The 22,039-nt window shown below is 46.0% G+C and overlaps 2 protein-coding genes across 4 annotated transcripts in view; one reads left to right on the top strand and one right to left on the bottom strand.

Annotated features, from left to right (window-relative positions):
* LOC137312294 (tubulin delta chain-like) overlaps positions 1-1,000 on the bottom strand; it is a 55,022-nt gene extending 54,022 nt beyond the window's left edge. For both annotated transcript variants that reach the window (XM_067978899.1, XM_067978895.1), the window contains exon 1: positions 936-1,000. The gene's annotated coding sequence lies outside the window, so the exon portion shown is untranslated. The remainder of the gene's footprint in view (positions 1-935) is intronic.
* A 142-nt stretch (positions 1,001-1,142) lies between these two features.
* The window catches only part of setd2 (SET domain containing 2, histone lysine methyltransferase), a 109,057-nt gene continuing 88,160 nt past the window's right edge, over positions 1,143-22,039 (top strand). For both annotated transcript variants that reach the window (XM_067978903.1, XM_067978910.1), the window contains exon 1: positions 1,143-1,770. In XM_067978903.1, coding sequence (XP_067835004.1) covers positions 1,736-1,770 — 35 coding nt within the window. In that variant the 5' untranslated portion in view covers positions 1,143-1,735. The remainder of the gene's footprint in view (positions 1,771-22,039) is intronic.

Consider the following 22,039-nt stretch of genomic DNA (forward strand, 5'->3'; position numbering starts at 1 on the left):
GTGTGGAAAGGTTTTATGGGCTCCTACAACCCATACGATGAGGGGTGGGGCCACCAACAGGACATGGATATGTCTTCCTACAATTTGGAGCTGGAGCTCCACTCGCCAGGATGGGGTTCAAATCCTGCACCTTCTGAAGGAATCAAAGTACTACGGTACTAAGGCAGGAAGGTCAGTAACCAGAGGACATGGGTTTAAGATAATTGGCAAAAGAACCAGATGGGAGATAAAGAGAATTTATTTTACACAGCGAGTTATTATAATCTGGAATGCACAATCTGAAAGGGTGGTAGAAGTAGATTCAATATCAACTTTCAAAAGGGAATTGAATACCTGAAAAGGAATAATTTGCAGGGCTATGGGGAAAGAGCAGGAGAGTGGGACTAATCGGATAGCTCTTTCAAATTGCTGGCACAGGCACGATAGGCTTCTGTGCTGTAAGATTCTAGGATTCAACTGTTGTCAGAGTTCTGGGGGAGTCTGAAATTATAGAATCATAGATCATAGTTTAACTTTCTGCTGTCTTCAAAAACTCTGAACACACCGGCAATGCACGTGTTATCATACTGTATAGTGTTATGCGGTAATTCAATTGGTCAGAGTCTGTTGCTTGGGTAGAGTGTCAGAGAGAAAAAAACTGAAAGTGCCTGGCGGTGAAGCAACGATTCATGAAACTGCCTCTCAATATCCCAAATCTGCATCGCCCCAAATGGACAAAGTTCATGCTGAACCCGATTTTTTTTAAAGAATTTTTAAAAAATGATTTATAAACCGAATGAACAAACCAAGACTTCTTTTGTTCCCCAAGTTGTTGCCAGGTGTTTTTGAGTCAAGTCTGCTATATTCAAAAAAAAGGTACCCTTTAGAAAAAAAATCAGAACAAGAGTTATTCCAAAAACAAACACGCACATAACTTCGGAGAAACAGACACAAACCTGACGATTTTCAGCAGTAACTCCCCATGAATGAACAATAAAAAAATGTCTCTTGTCAGTTTCACAAGCCGGCCAGGAACTTCCAATTGGCTGGTGCGACTGTCAGTTTCACAGGAAAGTCCCAGTCAGTTTTTTTAAAAAAACTCTTCTCGGTTCATTTCCGTTTGTTACGGAGCGACGTATATCGTCCTAGTGTTCTTTCTCGAGGCTAAAAAAAATACACATACACACGCATATAAAATGTGTGCTTAAAACAAGAGGGAAACCAGAAAGGAAAAAAATACAAATTAAAATGATTTTAAATGTAAAAATTTGCGTTCCTTTCTGATGAATTTTTTTTTCACGTTGCAAATTTTAATTGGGGGATAAAAAAATTCCTGCATCTGGTGTTATTTTATATATATGGTACAATAATATATACACAAATATATAGGAAGGATGTTTTAGAGAGAAGGGCTTCGTGTGTGGATTCCACAAGGCGACCGGCGGCGGAGCAGCGAGCATGGAATGAAGCTGAAGGGCAACATTTGTATCGGATCGGAAGAGAGAATTGATACAAAAAGGTTCGATTTTGGAACGTCGCGGGCGCCGGGATTCTAATTTCGGAACGTCGAGTTGCCACTCGCTCCGGGAGGAAAAGTCTTAACGTTCCAAACGAGGGTGGAAAAGAAATTTACAAAGGAGGAAATTTACACGCCGGCTCGGAGAATCGTTGGGAGATTTTTTTTCTCGTTGTTTTATTATTATTTTTTTCTTTTTAATGCTGAATGTTTTGAGTAAAATAGCGCCGCTCGGTGAAGATGGGGGACGCTTATGACCCAGAGCACCCGACCGAGTAAGTGATCAAAATATCTTATTACTTAATTGATTTATTTAATTGCTACACGACGGGTTTCCAGTAAAACATTTAGGAAATGAAATGTGATTTTGGGGGGGGGAAGGAAAGGGGGCACAAATAAAATGAAGAGTTTGGACTACTGTGGGAAGCAGTGCCCCAGTGGAAGGTCTTGCGCCCAGGCCCCTGTGATGGTCACTCTCTTCCCTCATGTTTTAATCCAATCCCCTCCCCTCCCCTCCTATCTTGGCTGCAGCGATTCCCCGACTTTGTGTGGCTCGAAGGTAAAATAAATGGCGGGTAAACTTTGAAAGGGGGAGGATAAAAACAAACACACACACACAGAGGATAGCTTTAGGGAAGGGAGACAAGGCCTGAGATCCACGGCCTCGCGTACTTGCAATGGGCGGGGGGTGGTCGGGCCCTGGGAGCAGCCTCGGTTAGATTTTAATGGACAGTGGTACAGAGGGAGGGAGAATGGTGGGTGGAAGAGGGAGATCATGTTGGTGGGGGGTGCACACCATAGAGAGTGGGGTTGATTGGAGAGTGGGATAAACGCGGGGGGGGGGGTTCTCTTACTTGGCAAAGTGCTGAGGTTTGATATAAAACACTCAGCCAACTGGCCCCATCTTATTGTACTGGACACAATGGGGGCAAGAATGAAAGGCAATAAACATCAGAATGGGCAACTTGGCCAGCCAAACCCAAGTACACAGTGGCTATCATATACCCAAGAAGACAGTTGGATGCCATCTTGAGTCATTTCAAGCTGTTATCACAAATTCATATAGCCATGAGGGAGAAAATTAATGATAAATGTTATAGTGAAGCATGTGCAAAATATTTTTTTTTAAAAACCTTTTTGCTTGTAAGTTAGCCAGACTGCGGCGACCTCTGTAAATCTACACGTGTGTGTGTGTGTAACAGGAAGAATTTTACTTTCTTAAAAATGAAACAAAAAAATTCAAATGAGGAGGGAGCACTTTCTGTAATTAAAAACCACTACTCTCAGCAGTAGGAAGTCCTTTATACACATTTTCCAAGCTGGAATTTGACATACTGCGTATATTTAAAATGAGAAGCCCGCAGAAATTTCAGGTTGGCCTCTGAGAGGGTAATGGTGGGCACATCTTGTGGGTGAGGACCCCCTTCATCGGATATGAGCTGGGGGTGGTGGACCTGAAACATCGACTTTACTTTCTCGTTCGGATGTTGACTGTCCCATTGTGGGTTTCTAGCATTTTCTCTGATTGTTTTGCTTTCTTATTTTTATCTTTTTCTTGTATACTTTTTTTCTCTGTCGCTTGAGTTGCACAGTACGACTCAGTTGCGGGATAAGAAAAAATAATTATTCAGCACAACCCCCCCCCCCCCGAGTTTTCTCCTGAAGAAAATAACCTGTGTTTATATAGTGCTTTTCACCACCTCACGATGCTCCAAAACACTTCACAGCCAATGAAGTAATTTTGAAATGCAGTCATTGTAATTTAGGAAACTGCTGCAGCCACTTTGCACACAGCAAGGTCCCACAGTGAGATAAATAACCAGGTAATCTGTTTTTGGTGATGTTGCTTGAGAGATAAATATTGGCCACAACACCAGGACGAGCTACCCCGCTCTTCGAATAATGCCGTGGGATCTTTTACATCCACCTGAGAGGGCAGAAGGGGCCTCAGTTTAACGCCACAACCAAATGATGGCACAACTGACTGTACAGGGCTCCCTCATTACCCCATTGTTGGGGTACGGTTCCACATTCACTAATAGCTCAGCCAAGTGGCCGGTCTTCGTGTATGAGCCTAGATGGTGATTGTCGCAGGGTATTCGACCATACAGGGTATCCCAGCTGAGTCTGATGTTCACCCTGGTGTCGTCAAACATGCAGCTTTCTTCAGGAGTAGTTTGATATTGATTATTAGTGAGTTTGGTTATGTTACCAAAACAGTCATCCAGAAGCCTGGACTAATAATCCAGATAACGTGAGTTCAAATCTCATCAAGGCAATTTGAGTTCAGTTTAAACAATCTGGAAATAAAAAGCTGGTATTAGTAAAAGTGACCATTAAGCTGTCGGATTGTCATAAAAACCCAACTGCTTCACTGATGTCCTTTAGGGAAGGAAACCTGTTGTCCTTACCCGGTCTGGTCTTTATGTGACTCCAGTCTCACACCAACATGGTTGATTCTTAACTGCACTCTGAAGTGGCCTGGCAAGCCACTCAGTTAACATAGACTGCAGCGGCTCGAGAAGCAAGCCCACCACCACCATCTTCTCAGGGCATCTAAGGATGAGCAATAAATGGCGGCCTTGCCAGCGACACCCACATCCTAAGGGGGGAAAAAAGGTACAGGAGCCCTGGCTGATTTATTCCCCCCCCCCCCCCCCCGGTCCCTCCCTCTTCCCCTCTGTCCAAGGTCACTGAGCTCAATTGAATTTTGGCTGCAATCAACCAACTCAGCCTAGACTGGGATCTTGAGTTTGGGTCCTTCTGGTCTGTATTGCTCCGTACTAAACCACACCGTGCCTAGATCACATGCGCGAAAGCCGAGGAATTCCCTTGCGGAGAAGGCATGGTCGATAAGGCTACTTTTTAAGCAAGGTGTTTTTAATCCTGCAGTTAGGGAATTGCAAAGAATGAGATATTTTGCGTTGGCCTTTGTATGGTTGCTTGACCATTGTCTTTCTCTGTTATATTATTCAGTATTGTCGGTGGAATACCCAGCTACGTTCGCTTTAACCGAGCAGTGCTATTGTAGACTGCGGCCGTGTGAAATTGGGTCGTATCTGGAGAGGGCATGTTAAGCTAGAGTGAAGTACCACAACAACTTGCATTTATATAGCGCCTTTAATGTGGGCACTTTACAAGTGGAACAGATACACTGAGCCTGGAGGGAGAGCTTACGATGGATGATTGAAGGCTTGCTGAAAAGCTGGGCTTCAAGAAAGAAAGACACACATTTGCATACCGCCTTTCATGACCTCTGGACACCCCAAAGTGCTTCGCAGCCAATGAATTACTTTTGAATTGTAGTCACTGTTGTAATGTAGGAAATGTGGCAGCCAATTTGTGCACTGCAAGGTCCCACAAACAGCAATGAATAATTGACCAATTAAACTGTGATTTGTGGTGGTGGTCATTGAGGGATAAATATTGTCCAGGACACTGGGAGACGTCCTCTGCTCTTCTTCGAAATAGTGCCATGGGATCCTCTATGTAGGATCCATTTGAGGTGATCGAGAATCACTGAGAAATGAAACCTTCCGCAGTGTGGGCACCACAGGGTATAAAGTGTCTAATTGGCACAAATAACATTATTATGAATTCAAATTATGGGTTTCTTTAGTTAATTAGACTTTATGTCTAAATTATTTTAGTGGTGCCTCCTTAAGAGGGGGGACTTTTGGAGCTTTCTTTTGGTTGGTGATGCTGGGCCACCTTTATTGGATTATTAAAATAGGCTCGGTGGGGGGGTTGGTTGGTGAAGTGATTGGAGGGGTGCCTTCTCACCCCTGAGACCAGAGTTCAGATCCAACCCAAGAGGATGGGATGAAGGTTCCCCTCTGGCTGTAAGAATCCTACATCAGATGAGTTTGGGTAGGGCTGAACACAGCACAAAACTGTCCCAATTCAGCACCAAGAAGCTTTATTTGAACTGGTTATTTTTTTACCTGGTACACCCCCAGCCTTCAGATTGGGTTCCCTGTTCATCCCCCTTGGAGAAATGACATTCTTACCCTTCAATTATGGGTTTGTTTTTGTGTAGTCAGCAGCTCCAATAAATATGCACTTGGCCCTTTGGTTCAAAAATTAATTCTCCTCCTCCTCCTGAAGGCACCCTTGTGGCTCCGATGGCTACAGCAGTGCTCCAGTACCTCACCAATGTGTCCATTCTTCATTTGTGAGCATAGACAGCATTGGTAGGCAATTCGACTGCGGGAGGCATCATAGACACACCCAATCCGGTTCTCATACGACATCCACACAAGCATGTATTTGAGCAAGAAGTCACTGGATCGTGATCAAGAATGGGAACCCTGGTTTGATTCCTCCTCCCTGCTTTTTTTTAAGATTATGCCGCCTTGTTCTGGATTCCCCCAACAGAGGAAATAGTTTCTCTCTATCTACCCTATAGAACCCTATTATCATTTTAAACACCTCGATTATATCACCCCTCAATCCTCTATACTCAAGATGTGTCTCACCTGAGCTGCCTCTGGTTTGAAGTGCTGGGGGCCAAAAGTACACGACTGTTGCGACCCCTTTTTAAGTACGAAACTCACCCTAGCTTTTTGTTAAATCTAATTTCAAGCATGTAACTTCTCAGATTTGCCTGAGTCAGAAGCCCTCTTCCCCTCTGAGTCAGAAGGTTGTGGGTTCAAGCCACACTCCAGGACTGGAGCACATAATCTAAGCCTACACTTCAGTGCAGTACTGAGGAACTGCTGCACTGTCAGAGATGTCAAACTCAGGTGCTGCCTATCTGCTCAGGTGGATGTTAAAAGATCCCTTGGCACTATTGTAGGGGTGTGGTGGTTATGTTACTGGACCAGTACCCAGAGAACATGAGTTCAAATCCCACCGCAATTTAGAATTTGAATTCAGTTTTTAAAAATCCAGAAATAAAAAGCTGATATCAGTAAAGTGACCATGAAGCTGTCGGATTGTCGTAAAAACCAAACTGGTTCACTAATGTCCTTTTGGGAAGGAATCCTGCCGTCCTTACCCGGCCTGGCCTACATGTGACTCCAGTCCCACACCAATGTGGTTGACTCTTAACTGCCCTCTGAAGTGGCCTAGCAAGTAGTATCAAATACTCAGTCAGATCAAACCTGGGCCACTAGGGATGGGCAATAAATGCAGCCTTGCCTGCGACGCCCGCAGCCCGAGAATGAATAAAAAAATTTTATTGGAAGAGAAGAAGGGAGTTCCTCTGCTATCTTGGTCAACATTCCTCCCTCAACCAACACCACCAGTAATAGATTAAGTGGCCGCTGCATCTTCCTACATAATAGCAGTCAGTGCACTCGAGAAGTAAGTCACTTGTGCGAGATGCTATGAGATGTTTCGAGGGCATGATAAGTCACTATATAAGAAGTTTTTTTTTTCTCCTCTCTCATTCATTCCCTCCAGGAGTTACTAAGTCTGTCTGTGGGAAAGAGACGAGGTAACCAGTCATAATGTCCTCAGTTGTGTTTTGACATTTCACCTTTGTGTGGCTGTTCCGCTTACTCAAATGTCTGAGCTCGGGGCTCCTCAGAGGCTTTGTGGGTAAGTAATAGACCTCATGGTGTGATGAAAAGAAAGAACTTGCATTTACCTTAGGACCTCCCAAAGTGCTTTACAGCCTATGAAGTATAGTCACCGTTGTAATGTAAGAAACACGACAGCCAATTTTCACACAGCAAGATCCCACAAATAGCAGTGAGATAAATGACCAGATAATTTGTTGAAGTGATGTTGATTGAGGGATAAATCTTGGCCAGGACACTGGGGCGTAAGGATTTTGGTTTGATGTCTCATCTGGCAGTGCAGCACTCCCTCAGTAATACACTGAAGTGTCAGCCTAAATATTGTACTCAAGTATCTGGATTGGGACTTGAATCCATGACCTTCTGACTCAGGAGAGAGCACTACCACTGAGCCAAGGCTGACACCTAAAAATTTATTGGCCCGTACGGGGCTCTTTTTTGAATCCTGCCCAGTGCCCATCCTCCAAATATGTGAGCGACATTTTGCTACTTGGAACCATACAGGTTTATAGCACTGAAGGAGGCCATTTGGCCCATCTTGTCTTTGCTAGAGCAATCCAAAACTGATCCCACTTCCTCGCTCTCTTTCCCTCGGAGCCCTGTACCTTCCTCTGCTTCACGCTGCTTGGTATGAAGATGTATAAGTATGACGAATGACTTGAAAAATGCAGATTGCGGGACGATATGATAGACTTGTTAAAGTTATTAAAGGATGGGACAGGGTAGATAGAAGCAAACTGTTTCCAGTAGTTGAGAGGTTATGTTTCCAGTAGTTGAGGGGTTAAGTACAAGGGGCCATGGGTACAAGATTAAATGTAAGAGATTTAGAACAGAGGGCAGGAGAAACTTCTTTACACAGAGAGTTGTGAAGCTGTAGAGTTCACTTCCAGTGTTAGTGGTTGAGGCAGAAACTCTGTCAACATTCACGATTAGATTCGATGAAGGGATATGGGAACAGGGTGGGTAAGTGACTTATTGCTCGTATGGAGGGTGAATGCCTGGTTGGACAGAATGGCTTGTTTTCTGTGCTGTAACTTCTGTGTATTAAGCTTGGTTTTTAAAGTCTATAAATTGTAAAGGAACACCATTTTGGGTTGACAATTGTAAACAATTTTACAACACCAAGTTATAGTCCAGCAATTTTATTTTAAATTCACAAGCTTTCGGAGGCTTCCTCCTTCCTCAGGTGAACGAAATGAAATCCTCGAAATGAAATCGCATTTATAATTCACAGAACAATGCTTGGTGATTACAGACAGTTTTTTCAACTGCCCGTTGCCAAGGCAATCAGTGTGCAGACAGACAGGTGTTACCTGCAAGGTCTCAGAATATACAAATCACCAAAAAAAAAACAACAAACAAAAAAAAAACAGAGATAGAGAGGTAGAAACATAGAAAAGACAGCAACTGACCCGTTATATTAAAAACAGATAACATTTGTTCGCTGGTGGGGTAACGTGTAGCGTGACATGAACCCAAGATCCCGGTTGAGGCCGTCCTCATGGGTGTGGAACTTGGCTATCAATTTCTGCTCTACGATTTTGCGTTGTCGTGTGTCTCGAAGGCCGCCTTGGAGTACGCTTACCCGAAGGTCGGTGGATGAATGTCCATGACTGCTGAAGTGTTCCCCGACTGGGAGGGAACCCTCCTGTCTGGCGATTGTTGCGCGGTGTCCGTTCATCCGTTGTCGCAGCGTCTGCATGGTCTCGCCAATGTACCATGCTCTGGGGCATCCTTTCCTGCAACGTATGAGGTAGACAACGTTGGCCGAGTCACAGGAGTATGAACCATGCACCTGGTGGGTGGTGTCCTCTCGTGTGATGGTGGTATCTGTGTCGATGATCTGGCATGTCTTGCAGAGGTTACCGTGGCAGGGTTGTGTGGTGTCGTGGACGCTGTTCTCTTGAAAGCTAGGTAATTTGCTGCGAACGATGGTCTGTTTGAGGTTGGGTGGCTGTTTAAAGGCGAGTAGTGGAGGTGTGGGGATGGCCATAGCGAGGTGTTCGTCGTCATTGATGACATGTTGAAGGCTGCGGAGAACATGGCGTAGTTTCTCCGCTCCGGGGAAGTGCTGGACGACAAAGGTTGGTTGCGTCCCGTGTTAGTCTCCTGAGGAGGTCTATGCGATTTTTTGCTGTGGCCCGTCGGAACTGTCGATCGATGAGTCGCGTGTCATATCCCGTTCTTACGAGGGCGTCTTTCAGCGTCTGTAGGTGTCCATCGCGTTCCTCCTCGTCTGAGCAGACCCTGTGTATTCGCAGGGCCTGTCCATAGGGGATGGCCTCTTTGACGTGGTTAGGGTGGAAGCTGGAAAAGTGGAGCATCGTGAGGTTGTCTGTGGGCTTGCGGTAGAGTGAGGTGCTGAGGTGCCCGTCTTTGATGGAGATTCATGTGTCCAAGAAAGAAACTGATTCTGAGGAGTAGTCCATGGTGAGCTTGATGGTGGGATGGAACTTGTTGATGTTATCGTGTAGTCTCTTCAGTGATTCCTTGCCATGGGTCCATAGAAAGAAAATGTCGTCGATGTATCTGGTGTATAGTGTTGGTTGGAGGTCTTGTGCAGTGAAGAAGTCCTGCTCGAACTTGTGCATGAAAATGTTGGCGTATTGGGGTGCGAATTTGGTCCCCATGGCTGTTCCGTGTGTTTGGGTAAAGAACTGGTTATCGAAGGTGAAGACATTGTGATCCAGGATGAAGCGGATGAGTTGTAGGATGGCGACACAGATACCACCATCACACGAGAGGACACCACCCACCAGGTGCATGGTTCATACTCCTGTGACTCGGCCAACGTTGTCTACCTCATACGTTGCAGGAAAGGATGCCCCAGAGCATGGTACATTGGCGAGACCATGCAGACGCTGCGACAACGGATGAACGGACACCGCGCAACAATCGCCAGACAGGAGGGTTCCCTCCCAGTCGGGGAACACTTCAGCAGTCATGGACATTCATCCACCGACCTTCGGGTAAGCGTACTCCAAGGCGGCCTTCGACACACGACAACGCAAAATCGTCGAGCAGAAATTGATAGCCAAGTTCCGCACCCATGAGGACGGCCTCAACCGAGATCTTGGGTTCATGTCACGCTACACGTTATCCCACCAGCAAACAAATGTTATCTGTTTTTAATATAACGGGTCAGTTGCTGTCTTTTCTATGTTTCTACCTCTCTATCTCTGTTTTTTTTTGTTTGTTGTTTTTTTTTGGTGATTTGTATATTCTGAGACCTTGCAGGTAACACCTGTCTGTCTGCACACTGATTGCCTTGGCAACGGGCAGTTGAAAAAACTGTCTGTAATCACCAAGCATTGTTCTGTGAATTATAAATGCGATTTCATTTCGAGGATTTCACATCGTTCACCTGAGGAAGGAGGAAGCCTCCGAAAGCTTGTGAATTTAAAATAAAATTGCTGGACTATAACTTGGTGTTGTAAAATTGTTTACAATTGTCAACCCCAGTCCATCACCGGCATCTCCACATTTTGGGTTGGACAGTGGATAATGGCCAACTTCCATTCCCATCACCGATGGAGGGTCCCAAGAGTATCTGGGGCTGACCCTGCTTATAATATTTACCTAGGGTTAGGAACTACACCAAGGCGGAGAAGGGGAATCAAACATCAGCCACCCCAAAGGATAATCTCTCCAAGTGTTCCCTCTGGGGCCCCTGCTGACCCCAAAAGCAAGGTACTTATGAAGGAAAGTGCTGTACTTTCTTATCGCCCGCCCCTCCCGAGAGATCCTCTGTTTAATAGGTGCAGGAGGTTGGAGGTCAATGCCGGTTGCTAGGACGGCACCAATTGGCTCCAGAGGAAATCGCGCCGATTGGCATTCTCGGCCGCTGGTATCGGGAGGCATCCAAGTTGGCACCCAGCTGGGCAAAAAAGTACCAGCCTCGAGAAGAATATCTGGGTCCTGTTGTAAGGCTGTGTATTTACTGAATCAAGGTTTGCTTACTCCCCCTCCTCTGTGACAGTACAGTTCATAATCTTAAAATAAGAGCCTGGCCATTCAGGAGTGAAATCAGGAAGCACTTTTTCACACACAGGGTAGTGAAAATCTGGATCACTTCTGTCCCCAAAAAGCTGTGGATGCTGGGTCAATTAGAACTTTCAAAATTGAGATTGATAGATTTTCGTTATTAATTGATATGGAACAAAAGCGAGTAAATGGAGTTGAGGTACAGATCCACTGTGATCTGATTGAATGGCAGAACAGGCTCGAGGGGCTGAATGGCCTCCTCCTGTTCCTATGTACAGTTCCATAGGCACTGGCTGCTCTCATTCGAGGATCCTTTCTTGCCTTGTGAGCACGGACGCAGATTGCCAGTAGGGAGTATCTGCCGTGCAGGTTGGTCACAGCTGAGCCCTGATGTCCACACAACTGCACTTTCCAGGTCTCTGCCCCTATCTAAGTGGGCTTTGCCACTATTAGAGAGGAGATTATACGGGGAGCAATATCTTGGGATCCTCCATCAAGATGGGATCAGAAAGGAAGTTGGCCGTTATCCACTGCGTCCAACCCAAAATGGTATTCGTACTGCAGGCTATAGGCTCTTAATACCCAAGCTTAATACATAGAAATACTGGTTGGGCCCAACAGCCTGTTTTGGTGTAGTAATGTGTATGTAATTCCTACCCTTGGCTTGGTGCCTTTCCATTATTCCTTTTATCTATATTTTTCTCTTGAACCACCTCCATCCCACTTTCCTGAAGCACCTTGGGATGTTCAAGGACCTATATAACTACAAGTTGTCGTCATCCTCCCTGGGCTACTTTTTCCTTCCCCCCCCCCCCCCACCCCGGTCCACGTCACAGTCAGTAGCAGAGCCTCCAGTCAGCTCACTCTGCTCTGGAATCTCTTTTCAAAGCTTGCCACCTCTGTCGCCACCTCTCTCTCACCACCTTCAAAAGCCTCCTTAAACCAGCCTCTTTGACAATGCGTTATCTCACGTCTCTTTTCCCACTGGTGTCTATGGTTTGACCTATAAGGTGCCTTGGAATTGAAAGACGCTATATAAATGTTCTGCTACAGATACTGTCTTTACCAAACGGGCCTTCAAGGAGAACTTGAGGTTTAAATTTTAGTTGTCCCACTTGACACTAAGGGTACAGTAGTGTAGTGATTATGTAACTGGACTAGTAATCCAGAGTCCTGGACTAATAATCCAGAGAACCCACCATGGACAGTTTGAGAATTTGAAAAGCTGGTACCAGTAAAAGCGACCATGAAGCTGTTGGATTGTAGTAAAAACCCACTGGTTCACTAATGTTCTTTAGGGAAGGAAGCCCGCTGTCCTATCCCAGTCTGGACTATAAATGACTCCAGTCCCACGCCAATGTGATTGATTCTTAACTGCTCTCTGAAGTGGCCTAGCAAGCCACTCAGTTGTACCAAACTACTACACTGCAGTGATTCAAGAAAAAGTCTCAACACCACCTTCTCAGGGCAACTAGGGATGGGCAATAAATGCTGGCCTTGCCAGCGACACCCACATCGCAGGAATTAATTTTAAAAATGGATTCCCAGGAGGGAAAAGAACTATCTCTAGCTCAAGCATACCTCTAAGAAAGAACATGTGCCTTTCAGGGCGTCCCTAAGTGTTTTGCAGCCAATAGATTACTTTTGAAGTGTAGTCACTGTTTTGTATGCAGCTGTGGCAGTCAATTTGTGACTTAAATACATTTCTCTTGGGTTCAGGGTTCAGTTATCAAAATTGCCAGAATGGCAACGGGAGATCAGAATAAAGAAAACAGGGCTGATAAAAGCAACTTTAATTTAAAAACAATGCTGCTTAAGCCCTCGAGTGCAGGTGTTTTTTTTTATTTGACCGTGCACCGTTGGCAAGACCAGATTTATAGCCCATCCCTAGTTGCCCTTGAGAAGGGGGTAGTCGGCCTACTCCTTGAAAGTAGCGATTGTTTTGTTAGACCACTTCAGAGGTTTTTAAGAGTCAACGAGGCAGAGTCGGACTGGGGTCACGTCTAGGCCAGACCAGGTAGAGGGTGGCAGGTTTCCTTCCCTGAAGGACATTAGTGAACCAGTTGAGTTTCTATAACAATACGGCAGCTTTCAAGGTGACTTTTTTTTCTGGTGCCAGCCCACATATTGAATTCAATTTTACAACTTGTCGTGGTGGGATTTGAACTCTGGGTCCTCTGGGTTCCATAGGTTACCAATTCGGTACTAGAACCACTGCACTGTACCCTAAAGGCAGCACTGGTTTGCTGTGCCTTGTCATGTATCTCAGAAATAATGTTGCACATGCGGTGAATTATTTTAAAATGAAGTCACTGTTTTGTAGGCAAACATGGCTGCCATTTTGCACACAGCAAGATCCCACAAACAGCAATGAGTTGAATGACCAATTGACCTCTTTTGGCTGTTGTTGGTCAAGGGAGGAATGTTGTCCAGTATACCGGGAGAGCTCGCTCCTCTTCTTTGAACAATGCCAGGGGATCTTTACTGTTACGTTTATTCATTCTTGAGATGTGGGCGTCGCTGGCAAAGCTGGCATTTATTGCCCTGAGAAGGTGACGATGGGTCGTCTTCTTAAACTGCTGCAGCCCGTGTAGTGAAGTTGCTTCCACGATGGCTGTTATCCTTTTGTAGTGATTTGATACAACTGAGTGGCTTGCAAGGCCACTTCAGAGGGCAGTTAAGAATCAACCAGATTAGTGTGGGACTGGAGTCACATAGGTCAGAACGGGTAAGAACGATAGGTTTTCATCCCTAAAGAACATTAGTGAAACAGTTGGGTTTTTACGACATTCTGGCAGCTTCATGGTCACTTTTACTGATATCAGCTTTTTATTTCCAGATTTTTAAAAACTGAATTCAAATTCTCAAACTGCCATGGTGGAATCTGAACTCAGACGTTCTCTGGATTATTAGTCCAGGCTTCTGGATTACTAGTATAGTAACACAACCACTATGCTGCCGTACCCCTATGTGTCTACCTGAATCACCCGGAACAGACAAGGCCCCAGTTTAAAGTCTCTGAAAGATGGCAACTTGGACAATGCAGCACTCCCTCACTACTGGACTGGAACGTCAGCCTAGAGCTGGGGAGAGAGAGAGAGGAAAAACAGTTTTTAAAAGGACAGTGGTTCACATTCCACAAATTGGTGCCTTTTAGATCTCTCCGAATGATTTTAAGATGAGTCATAATCAATGTCGCTCACAAGGGCTGAGAGTACACACTACACGGTCGTATACATCCGGTCTCTACGGCAACAGACTACCAGCTGGAACAATCCACTCTTGAACGGCAGGGAGGGAGAAGGAATTTTCACACAACGATCCTTCTCATTTTCATTCAGTATATTTGTAGAGTTGCTGTTTTTTTTTAATTCCAAGGTCTTTGTGGGGAAAATGCAGCAGTACAATGTGTATATACATAGAATTGCATAGAAACCACCGTCCAACTGGTCTATGCTGGTGTTTATGCTCCAAGCGAGCCTCCTCCCGCCCTATTTCATCTCACCCTATCGGCATATCCTTCTAAACACACTAAGAGCATTTTCGAGACAATCGGGTTACGATGTTTCTCTTCCCCTTTTTCAGTCCCCCGAATTTTTCTTTTGCTGCGATACGTTAAGTTCCCCTCTCTGCCACTTGCCCCAAATCCTAAAATTCCCCATCCCTCATCTCTTTATAGGGTTCAGCTCGGTGTGGGGCCTGCCGATGTAGAGTGGTAGTTGTGTGGGACAGGGTTACTGTCCTTTGCTGGGATTGACTGGATGAGATGCCATCAAACTATTTCATTATCCTTCATTGGTCACCGTGTCCCTAGCGGGTAGGATTGCCCACCCTCCCAGATTGTCCTGGAGTCACTAGGAATTGGAGATTAAACTCCCGGACACTAATGCGAGCAATCCAGGGAGAAAAATCAAAGGGAATTTTCAAAATCAATATTGAATGGTTCTTGATGTTTTCATATTTCACGCTGTTCCTTTGAAGAATAGTATGAGGTAGTGGAAGGATTCACTGGCTGATTAACAGAATGACAAGCTGTGATATGAATGCTCCATCCATGGCCGTAACCATCTTTCTATCAGCCAATAGGGTGGTTAGTCGTCTACACTGGGGGAGTTTTATGGGCTCCCATAACCCTTACAATGAGGGTGGGGGCACCCACAGCCACTGGACGAGAGTATCCTGCTGGATGCCAGCCCAGAATTCAGAACCAGAGCCCCACTGTCTGGAGTGGGGTTCGAGCCCTGCACCTTCTGACTGAGGTGGGAATGCTACCACTGAGCCAAAGGCTCACTCCAATCTAATTCTGATTTATCTTATCAGCTTCTCAGTAGTATCGTACTTTCCTGAAGACTCCATAGACCAGCCTGTGTTGGAAATATTACGGCCCTCTCTTGACCATCTTTTTGGTGTACGATGCTGCGACTTGCAATGCTCACTTTACGATATCAAAGAAACGTAACTCTGGCTTGTGATGAAACCTCCAGGAATAGGTCCAACCAGAGTTGGCAACCCTACCATCGGGTGGTGCTGTGTTGGGGGCGGGATTTTGTTGCATTGTCTAGGTGTTTCGAGGTGTGGGGTGGCGGGGAGAGGAGTGTCAAATGTTATCCCCATCTCTCCTGAGGTGCTAACTCTTGTTGGGGTAATGTTCCATGGACATTGGATAGGGATCATAGAAATTTACGGCACAGAAGGAGGCCATTCGGCCCATCGTGTCTGTGCCGGCCGACACAGAGCTATCCAGCCTAATCCCACTTTCCATCTCTTGGTCTGTAGCCTTGTAGGTTACGGCACTTCAAGCGCACATCCAAGTACTTTTTAAATGCGATGAGGGTTTCTGCCTCCGCCACCCTTTCAGGCAGTGAGTTCCAGACCCCCACCACCCTCTGGGTTTAAAAACAAATTCTTCTCAACTCCCCTCTTACCCTTCTACCAATTACTTTAAACCCATGCCCCCTGATTATTGACCTCTCTGCTAAGGGAAACAGGTCCTTCCTATCTACTCTATCTAGGCCCCTCATAATTTTATACACCTCAATTAAATCTCCCCTCAGCCTCCTCTGTTCCAAAGAAAACAGCCCCATCCTATCCAATCTTTCTGCGTAGCTAAAATTCTCTAGCCCTGGCAACATCCTCGTACATGTCCTCTGTACCCTCTCTAGTGCAATCACATCTTTCCTGTAATGTGGCGACCAGAACTGTACGCAGTACTCGAGCTGTGGCCTAACTAGTGTTTTATATAGTTCCAGCATAACCTCCCTGCTCTTATATTCTATGCTTCGGCTAATAAAGGAAAGTATCCCATATGCCGCCTTAACCACCTTATCTACCTGTCCTGTTCCCAGGTACCTCAGCCAAGTGGTCATTCTTCATGTCTGAGACTAAACAGAGAGTGTCAGCCAAGTAGAAAGAAAGAGCTCGCATTTATATAGCGCCGTTTGTCTCCTCATGACGTCCCAAAGTGCTTCGCAGCCAATGAATTACTTTTTAAACGCAGTCACTGTTTTCAGGCAAATACGACAGCCAATTAACGCACAGCAAGGTCACACAGACAGCAATGAGATAAATGGCCAGATAATCTGTTTTTAATAAGATTCGTTGAGGAGTAATTATTGGCCAGGACACAATAAATTACGTGTTGTTGTTTTATTCTCCACTCAAGCAATAGGCTTTAAGGTCTCTGCTTCAATTGCTAACTCCTGTAGTTCATTGCACAGTATCACAACCGTATGCGTATATTTTTTTAAAAAAGGTTTCTCTTGCTCTCTGCCCTAAATCTCCTGCCTTTAATCTGATATCTATGTCCCCTCATTCGAGACCATTTAATCACTGGAACAGTATGTTTCTATCCATTCTGTCCCATCCTTTCATAATTTGAAACAGCCTTACTATCCTCTTTTTATGAAAACAGCCCCAATTTTTCAAGTCTTCCTTCATATTTGTATTTCCTGATACCAGGCTGGCCCACAGAGCATTGGAATACTCAAGTCTGGAGGTGACAAAGGCATGGATGGTGGGAGTAGGCAGTCTTTGTGATGCAGAGGATATGGGGTTGGAAGATCAACTTGGGGTTTAATAGGATGTCGAGATTGCGAACAGTGTGGTTCAGCATGAGACAGTGGCCAGGATGGAGGATGGGATCAATGGCAATGGTACAGATTGTTTGGCGGGGGCTGAAGGCAATGGCTTTGGCCGTCCCAATTTTAACTGGAGGAAATTGCAGCTCATCCAAGACTAGATGTCGGACAAACCGTCTGACAGGGAAATTCTGGGGATTTAAAACAGGTCCCATGCTAGCTGACATTGAAATGGTTCCCTCTCCTCAGGTACAGCTCCTCGTCCTTTCAAAGCTACAGTTATCATCTCTCTCGTAACAAAAACCACCCTTGACCCCTTTGTCTGTGCAAAGTATCACCCCATTTACAACCTCCCTTTTCTCTCCGAAGTCCTTCAATGTGTTGTCACCTCCCAAATCCGTACCTATCTCTCGTGCAACTCCATGTTTGAACCTCTCCAATCAGGTTTCCGCCCCTGCCACAGCAGTGGAGGGGTTGAAAGAGGTGGTGGTGAGGTAGAGTGGGTGTCGTCAGCATATATGTGGAACTTGACGTCATGTCTGTGGAAGTTTATGCCAAGGGGCAGCATGTAGATGAGAAAGAGTTGGGGCTGAGGATAGATTCCTGGGGAACTCCAGAGGTAACAGTGCGGGAGTGTGAAGAGAAGCCATTGCAAGAGATTCTCTGGCAATGCCTGGATGGGTGAAGCCTAGCAAGGACAGTCCCATTGAACGGAGGAGAGGTGTTGTAGGAGGATGGTGTGGTCGAGCATGTCAAAGGCTGCAAGACAATGAGGGATAATGCACCAGGGTCACAGTCACAGAGGATGTCGGATGTCATTTGCGATTTTGATTTGGGCTGTTTCACTGCTGTGGCAGGGGCAGAAACCTGATTGGAGAGGTTCAAACATGGAGTTGCGAGAGAGATAGGCACTGATTTGGGAGGTGACGACACGTTGAAGGACTTTGGTGAGGAAAGGGAGGTTGGAGATGGGGCAGTAGTTTGCACGGACAAAGGGGTCAAGGGTGGGTTTTGCTATGAGAGGGATGATAACTGTAGCTTTGAAAGCACAAAGAGCTGTACCTGAGGAGAGGGAACCATTTCAATGTCATCTAGCATGGAACCTCTTTTGAACTCCCCTGCTCTTCTTTGAATAGTGCCATGGGACGGATCTTTAATATACAACTGAACAGGCAAACCGGGCCTCGGTTTAACGTCTCATCCGAAAGTCAGTACCTCTGACAGTGCTGCACTCCTCAGTACTGCACTGGAGTGTAAGCCTGGATTAGGTGCTCGATATCTGGAGTGGGACTTGAACCTACAACATTCTGACTCAGAGGTGAGAATGCCACCAGTGAGCCATGGCTGACACCATATAAATGTTGTGAATGCACAGATAAACAAAACCAATTTTAAAGTAGCTATTATTGACAGCTAATTTGGTAGGTTTAAAGAGAGGTGACCAATTACAAACGTCAATCGTTATTTTGGATGAAATTTGGTACCTTGTTGCTGGTCTCTTTCCTATTTAGGTGTCAGCCTTGACTCCGTGGTGGCACTCTCGCCTCTGAGTTCAAGCCCCACTCCAGAGACTTGAGCACATAATCCAGGCTGACACTCCAGTGCAGTACCAAGGGAGTGCTGCACTGTCAAAGGTACTGACTTTTGGATGAGACGTTAAATCGAGGCCCCATCTGCCCTCCGAGGTAGGTGTAGAAGATCCCATAGCATTATTTTGAAGAAAAGCAGGGGAGTTATCCCCAGTGTTGTAGCCAATATTTATCCCTCAACCAACATCACTCAAAAAAAACAGATTATCTGGTCATATCTCATTACTGTTGGTGGGATCTTGCTGTGTGCAAATTGGCTGCCGTATATTTTTGAAGTGACTACACTTCAAAAGTACTTCATTGTCTGTAAACACTTTGGGATGAGCTCAGGTCATGAAAGGTGCTTTCTAAATGCATGGTCTGTCTCTGTCTCTCTTTGTCTCTCTTCTCTCCTTTCTTTATCAGACAGCAGCAGGTGATCTCCTGAGGAAGGAGCAGTCGCCTCTTCCTAATCTCTCTCTCATCATCTGTGAAACCTTAACCCAGGATGTGTCACTGCCTTTAGGAAAGGGGAGACAATAGGGAGTGGGGGAGGGGAGAAGAGTGTCAGCTTGGCTCACTTGGAAGCGCTGTCACATCTGGGTCAGAAGTCTTCCCTCCTATCAGGAGCTGCGCGTTTAACCTTAAGATTACAGTGGAGTAAAGCTTTAAATAGGCCCTTGCCGTGTACGAGAAGGAAGGATGGAATTGAGCGAGGAATGTTGACCAAGGAGGAAGAACTTGGTGTTTGAATGGTGCCAGCAAGTCTTTAACGCCCACCCTGAGAGGCAGACAGAACTGAGTTGGGTGTCAGCTTTGGCTCAGTGGGAGCACTCTTGGCTCTGAGTCAGAAGGTTGTGGGTTCAAGCCCCATTCCAAAGACTTGAGCACATAATCCAGGCTGGCTGCTCAGTCCAGTACTCAGAGAGTGCTGCACTGTCGAAGGTGCCGCCTTTCGGACGAGACATTAAACCGAGGCTTTGTCTGCCCCCTCAGCTGGCCATAAAAGATCCCATGGCACTATGCGAAGAAGAATACGGGGGTTCTCCCAGTGTCCAGGTCAACATTTAACCCTCAACCAGCGCCTAAAACAGATGATCTTGGTCATTTATTTTGTGGAATAGAATCACAAGTTACAGCACGGAAGGAGGCCATTCGGCCCATCGAGTCCGCGCCGGCTCCGTGTAAGAGCAATCCAACTAGTCCCACTTCCCTGCCCTATCCCCGTAGCCAGTTCCCTTTTGAAGGCCATGATTGAATCTGCCTCCACCACCCCCTCAGGCAGTGCATTCCAGATCCTAACCACTCGCTGTGTAAAAAAAAATTTTACTCATGTCACCTTTGGTTCTTTTGCCAATCACCTTAAATCTATGTCCTCTGATCCTTGACCCTTCCGCCAATGGGAACAGTTTCTCTCTATCTACTCTGGCTAGACCCTTCATGATTTTGAATACCTCCATCAAATCTACTCTCAACCTTCTCTGATCCAAGGAGAACAACCCCAGCTTCACCAGTCTATCCATGTAACTAAAGTCCCTCATTCCAGGAATCATTCTAGTAAATCTCTTCTGCACCCTTTCTAAGGCCTTCACACCTTTGCTGAAGTGCGGTGCCCAGAACGGGACACAATACTCCAGCTGTGGCCGAACCAGTGTTTCATAAAGGTTCATCATGACTTCCATACTTTTGTACTCTATGCCTCTATTTATAAAGCCCAGGATCCCATATGCTTTTTTAACCACTTTCTCAACCTGCCCTGCCACCTTCAACGATTTGTGCACATATATCCCTAGATCTCTCTGCTCCTGTACCCCTTTGAGTTGTGCCCTCTAATTTATATAGGCTCTCCTCATTCTTCCTACTGAAATGTATCACTTTGTATTTTTCTGAATTAAATTTCATCTGCCACATGTCCGCCCATATCACCAGCCTGTCTATATCCTCTTGAAGTCTATCACTATCCTCCTCTCTTTTACTACCCTTCCAAGTTTTGTGTCATTTGCAGATTTTGAAATTGTGCCCTGTACACCCAAGTCATTAAAGCAGTGGTCCTAGTACCAACCCCTGAGGAACACACTTTCATTGCGCCCTGGGGTTTCGGGACACCCTTTGATTCGCGCACGTGTTAGACTCCTTGGTCCGTGTTTCAAGACGGGTCGGGTGGGTCACCGACGTCGCCGCGGACCCCTGGAGCCCGCTCGTGGCTCTTCCGACTTGGCGGCAAGACGCGGTCAGGGCGCACTGAGGACAGTCCACCCCGGCCGACAGTCGCACGAGGAGCCCGTCTTCCCCCCGCCCCCCCCACTCGTGAAGGGGAAGGCGCGGCAGCGGGAGGGCTGACTTTCAATAGATCACAACGAGATAGCTGCTCTGCTACGTACAAAACCCTGACCCAGAATCAGGTCGTCTGTGAATGATTTAGCACCAGGTTCCCCACAAACATGCTATGCGTTAACAGGAGAGAGATGCGCCCATCCGTCCGCACTCCAGCCCCGAAACGAGCGGCACTACACACCGACCAGAGTCTGCTATCCCAGGCCAACCAGTGATCCGCAGCGCTGGGGTATCCTTCAAAGGGCAATTAAGGATGGGCAATAAATGCTGGCCTTGCCAGTGACGCCCACATCCCATGAACGAATTTTAAAAAAAAACTATACACCTCCCTCCAATCTGAAAAACAACCGTTCACCACTACTCTCTGCTTCCCATTACTTAGCCAATTCTGCATCCAATCTGCTACTGCCCCCTTTATTCTATGGGCTTCAATCTTAATGACAAGCCTATTGTGCGGTACTCTATCGAACACCTTTTGAAAGTCCATATACACCACATCAACCGCACTGCCCTCATCGACCCTCTCTTGTCACCTCATCAAAAAACTCTTATCAGGTTAGTTAAACACGATTTGCCTTTAACAAATCAGTGCTGGCTTTCCCTAATCAATCCACACTTGTCCAAGTGACTGCTAATTCTGTCCCAGGTTATTGTCTCTAAAAGTATCCCCACCACCAAGGTTAAACTGGCCTGTAGTTGCTGGGTTTATCCTCACACTTTTTTTGAACAAGGGTGTAACATTTGCAATTCTCCAGTCCTCTGGCACCGCCCCCGTACCTACGGATGTTTGGAAGATTATGGCCAGTACCTCTGCAATTTCCACCCTCTCCACCCACATCTTGCTGTGCAGATTATCATCTTTTCTGAAGGAGAGCGCCTCTGAGAATGCAGGATACCCCTTTGATACCCCACTGTAGTGTAGTCTAGATAACGGTTCAGAGGTGCCGATTTTCCAATGATAAGAAGAGGTCCTGTCTGCTCTCGTGGATGTTAAAGCTGAATGGGAAGGGTGCAAGATTGGTGTCCTCATCCTCGCAGATCAAATGAGCTGAAGGG

The sequence above is a fragment of the Heptranchias perlo genome, chromosome 3, assembly GCF_035084215.1.
Source record: "Heptranchias perlo isolate sHepPer1 chromosome 3, sHepPer1.hap1, whole genome shotgun sequence".
Taxonomy (NCBI): domain Eukaryota; kingdom Metazoa; phylum Chordata; class Chondrichthyes; order Hexanchiformes; family Hexanchidae; genus Heptranchias; species Heptranchias perlo.